The sequence below is a fragment of the Dipteris shenzhenensis genome, chromosome 5, assembly GCF_047967505.1.
Source record: "Dipteris shenzhenensis isolate YYH24624 ecotype China chromosome 5, Dip_SZ_1.0, whole genome shotgun sequence".
NCBI classification, from domain to species: Eukaryota; Viridiplantae; Streptophyta; class Polypodiopsida; order Gleicheniales; family Dipteridaceae; genus Dipteris; species Dipteris shenzhenensis.
Genome location: NC_141600.1, coordinates 23,991,041 through 23,995,850, shown reverse-complemented (window position 1 = coordinate 23,995,850; position 4,810 = coordinate 23,991,041). Strand labels below are relative to the sequence as shown.

At 41.1% G+C, this 4,810-nt stretch overlaps 1 protein-coding gene across 1 annotated transcript; it reads left to right on the top strand.

The window, feature by feature from the left end:
- The first annotated feature begins 729 nt into the window (after window positions 1-729).
- TBL12 (trichome birefringence-like protein (DUF828)) lies at window positions 730-4,247 on the top strand. Its single transcript, XM_087374751.1, has 4 exons — window positions 730-1,432; window positions 2,643-2,783; window positions 3,531-3,780; window positions 3,865-4,247. Exons 1-4 carry the CDS (start codon window positions 768-770, stop codon window positions 4,177-4,179), a joined length of 1,371 nt encoding a protein of 456 aa, XP_087230877.1. The 5' UTR covers window positions 730-767; the 3' UTR covers window positions 4,180-4,247.
- The last annotated feature ends 563 nt before the right edge of the window (window positions 4,248-4,810 follow it).

Sequence of the window (4,810 nt, the reverse complement as noted above, 5' to 3'; positions counted from 1 at the left end):
ACAACTAGTAGATGAACCAAAAGAGCCTTGCGCTAAGACTCAGCCAAAATTTCAAAAGCCAATCCAAGTTTCTGACAATCGACAACACTCATCACGATGAAATGAAATCTTGAAGAGGATGCCGACCAATACACGTACCAAAAGGAGTTTTCAGAGTTTAAAATATGCAATTGTTTTGGCCTTTGCCATTTCTAAATTACTTTTTGGTTGATCCATTTTAGCAGACAAACGAGAGCTCATCATTCGAGATGTAGGAGAGAATGAGCCCTACCTCGCGGCATTTAATTTATAAACTAGCATTGTCGGATTACTAGAAACTTTTTCACTAAACTAATAGTATAATCTCTAGAAGAATAGAGTCGCATTTACAAAAGGAGATGAATGGAGTGATCATATATGTGTGCTTTTGCACAAAGTGCTTGATACGCTTCGCCTGATGTTGAGATGATGGTCCTTTTCCAAGAATCCAATGCACAGAGTGGATCTTTTGAAACCTCTTGCATTACTTTTAAGCCACATCCAGTTAAGAGGCCAGAAACTGATCGAACGATGGGAGCATGACTCCCTAAAGCAAATGCTTTCTACTGGCCAGTTGAGGGAACGTGTATCTCTGCCGGTGGAAAGCACAAGGTTGAGTACCTATTTTGTTTTGAGAGCCGCCTTTGCCGTGTGAGGCACTTACACCCGCGGGACATCTCATGGAGAACTCTTTACTAGTCTACCTATATAGGGGAAAAGTATTGGCCAATTGCTCAAATGTGAGAGACATGCCTGCTCCCTCCCAAGCCATGCACCATCGTCTCAAACACAGAGATCCAGCTCGTTCTACCCCTATTGCCTTCCTACTCATTGTTTTCTGTGTTGTTGGTCTTTCCCTTCTATCAGCTTTGTTGGGTCCTGTCTTTATACCAAAAACCTCTGAGCTTTCAAAAGCCTCAGACCTCCACAGTCGGATCCCAGTCACTGCCACACACCCATCATGCTCTGTCCTCCGCCCTCTAGGAAACAGCTCTGATCGACGGACCAAACTCAGCAGATCATGTGATTTGTCTTCAGGGAACTGGGTCTTTGACAGCTCCAGAAAACCTGTCTACACGGAGGATTGCCCTTTCCAGAGGAATGCTTGGAATTGCGGAAGAAACAAAAGGCCTGGTTTGAACGATATTTTCAAATGGAAATGGGTGCCTCAGAAATGCAGTTTGCCTGGCATCGATCCGCAGAAGTTCCTCAGTGTCACTAGGAACATGAATATAGGATTTATGGGTGACTCTCTGAACGAGAACTTTCTGGTGTCGCTGCTGTGCATCTTGAGAACGGCGGATCCACGGGCACATAAATGGAAGAAGAAAAGGGCTTGGAGAGGAGCATATTTTCCTAAATACAACGTGACTGTAGCTTACCACAGAGCAGTTCTCCTGGCAGACTATCACGAGTCAGTTACACGCCAATATTTCTCTTTGCATTTTTCTTTATTACAGTCATCTTGAATATGTTGTGATACTGTCGAAGGACATGCCTTTTTTTGTCCCATAACTAACCCATTTACCCACCCAAACACCCCACATTTTGTAAGTGAAAGGCCCCAAGAGAGGGCAAGCATACCTCTTCTGACACGCAAGCTGAGCTTGTCTAATCGTGAAAATTCCAGTCCTTGAAATGGAACAAAGTGGTTTCCGCTCCTTACTTTCAAGAAAAATACGATCTTGTCATACTTACAACATCAGCCTTTCGTTCTTCTAGCTGCTGTGGTCATCTGTTCAAGCAGCTGCTACTATTGTCTGGGGTAATTGAGGTTTCTCTCGATGCCTGAGTTCATTTCTCTTGTCAAAGTGCCAAGTAATGAGGCTGCCCACAACCTCCTACACTGTGATTCTGCTAGAATATGGGCCTTTTCCAACAGTATGGACGGATTCTGACCTTTCTTGTGGATCCTGTCTCTAGACAGTCTGCTTACAAGAGCTGATGTTAGAAAGGAGACCTCTGTGTACTTTTTCTTTGTATGCTCTTGTTAGTTTCATGAAATTGCATCTCTAGGGTGATTATGTGCATGCCAACTGGATCGCTCTCTGCTTTCAGTTAGCATTGACACAACCACACTCGCTAGCATTGACAGGTCAACCGGCCCACATAATTGCTGCCACGTGTGCTGCTGGAAACCTAGGACAACCCTGACTCACACATTAAAATTATGAGGGTCAAATTCGATCTCATTGGGCCCAAAGAATACAATGTGCCCATTGTATGCACCTCTACCACATAAGTATGTTTGCATCCCTCAAGTCTCAAATTTACTTGCATGGATGATCACTGAGGATATCATTGGAAAAGTCTCTCTACAAGTGCCCAATCAATGGCCAACAATGTGCCCAATGTATACACCTCTGCCACATAAGTATGTTTGCATCCTTGAAGTCTCAAATTTGCTGGCACTAAGGATGTCATTGGAAACGGCTCTCAATTGGCTCTGTTCCTAACATCCCTTTTTTCATGCAATAGTTAACAAAAACGTGTAACATAGGTAGAAATGGCATAGCATGGTACGAGATGAAGTATAGAGATAAAAACAGTTTATATGTGTAAAGAGAGATTTGTAGTTCGTCTCCTTAAGGCAATGACACGTGTTTTGTTTTCCTCTAACAAAGGTGGAAACCAACAACCCCTCCCGGGCCTTTAGAGCAGCTGGGGTTTACACGTGGCATTCAAGTGAATGTTGATGTGCCGGCCATTGATTGGATCAATATCACAGAGTTTTATGACATTTTTATCTTCAACACTGGACACTGGTAAGTTTATACTTTGAGTTTGATGAGTTTAAGATTTCTTGGATGAACTGTAAGTATGTGTGGCATCTGTGAGGTTATGTTGATATTCGGTATACACAAATTCATTTGTAATTGGTGCAAAAGTCTCACTTTTCATGTAGTCACAAGTTCAGTGTTGCGAAAAGTTTCGTTGGGTTATGAAACATGCGTAAACGTCATGAGCATATGGCAAATTTCATGCCGTGTCTGCACAAAGTAGAAAGTTAAAATTGAACATATTTTTTGGAGACCTGCATATATTAGGTACAAATTTTCAATTAGAGGTCATTACTCATCATGAATGATATCAGTTACGAATTTAGGGCCTAATTATTACAATTTTCGACCTAAATTACTTTGAGAGAGAGAGAGAGAGAGAGAGAGAGAGAGAGAGAGAGAGCTCAGCTTTGCAAAATGTGCACTATTGGTCTGCATGTTGTATCCAGAAATGTGTATGTAAAGTGCTGTGAATTGGAGCATTGACAGTTGAATAAAATTTCATCTGCTCTCCTCTAAGCTTCTAGTAGCTGCTTCATGTGACATGACAACAGTCCATATGATTTCTTCGTGGCGTTTTGGTATGGAATAGCCATGTCGTCGTCACTTGCTATGGAGAAGAAGAGCGATACATGGCATTGTGCATGTGCATCAGACTCTGTTCCGCTTCATGGATTTAACTTGGTACTGTCCTTTGTTTAATTCTTTTTTTTTGTTTGATAAGCCATGCAGGTGGGGTGTCGACAAGTTTCCAAAAGATAATCCCCTTTTGTTTCATGAAAAAGGGAAACCTATTATTCCCCCATTGGACTTACGTGGTGGTTTAAAAGTTGTATTGCAACACATGATACCTTACATGGAGAGGAGAATTCCATCAAGAGCATTAAAAATCTGGAGAATGCAATCACCTAGGCATTTCAAAGGTGGAGAATGGAATGAGAATGGGAGCTGTTTATCTAATACACTTTTGAACAGACACCAGGTAATTATTTGAGACAATGATTTTGATAAACTAAAAGGGAAAAGCTTATCAATCGTCGTAACCCTGCGTGGTGTTCTTTCACAGGTAGAGGAATGGTTTGGGCTCGGTAAAGGGGGCATCAATCGAGAAGCTCGGGAATTAAATGCCATCATAATGCATGCCCTAGGCCATTCAAGCTTTCATGTCCTTAATATTTCTTATCTTAGTGAGTTCAGAGCAGATGCTCACCCAGCCATTTGGTTGGGACAAAGAAATGCTCATGTTATCTGGGGCCAAGATTGCATGCATTGGTGCCTCCCAGGGCTTCCCGATGTATGGGGGGATATATTATCAGTGATGGTCTTTGACTATGTAAATGAAAAACGGACTTGCTCAGAGGAGCATAAGCAAAGCCTTTGAATATATCTGTCTTTTTATATTACAACTCTAAAAGATGTCATCGAGGGTTTGCATGTGAAATTTATGCAAAACAAAAGAGATGGAAAAAAAGAAAAACATATAAATATAATTCTTTCTTAATTTGGCTTATGACACAATAAGCTGTTCAATCAATATTCTACGTTGCAAAAGTTGAGTCCTTGTCAATTCATTTTTTCTATATTAGTCTTTTGTATGGACTGTTAAATTGAATTTAATAGGCCATCATTTAAGCAATTATGACTCTAACAGAAACGAGTTTCTTGAATAATAAGGGTCCCTTTGTTCCATAATTTCCACATCCATGTGCTTGTTTGCATGGATGTACACCATGAGCATGACATTACAAATAACATTATATCTAGATGTGATGTGGAGAACTGGCTATGAAAGGAGGGGCTCGAAGGAAACATTTCAAGGCTCAAAGTGAAAAATTAGTAGCTCTATGTTTCCCCAAGGGGCTTCCAACAATTTGAGGTCGCTGTGTTATATGTTGAAACGCACATAGTAGGTATGAGCTAAACCACTAGTTTTCCTTGCTAGCAAGGGCATTTTTATCTTATGAGTTACCAGGCCCATAATATTTTGGCCATTGGAAGCATATTTCTAAACC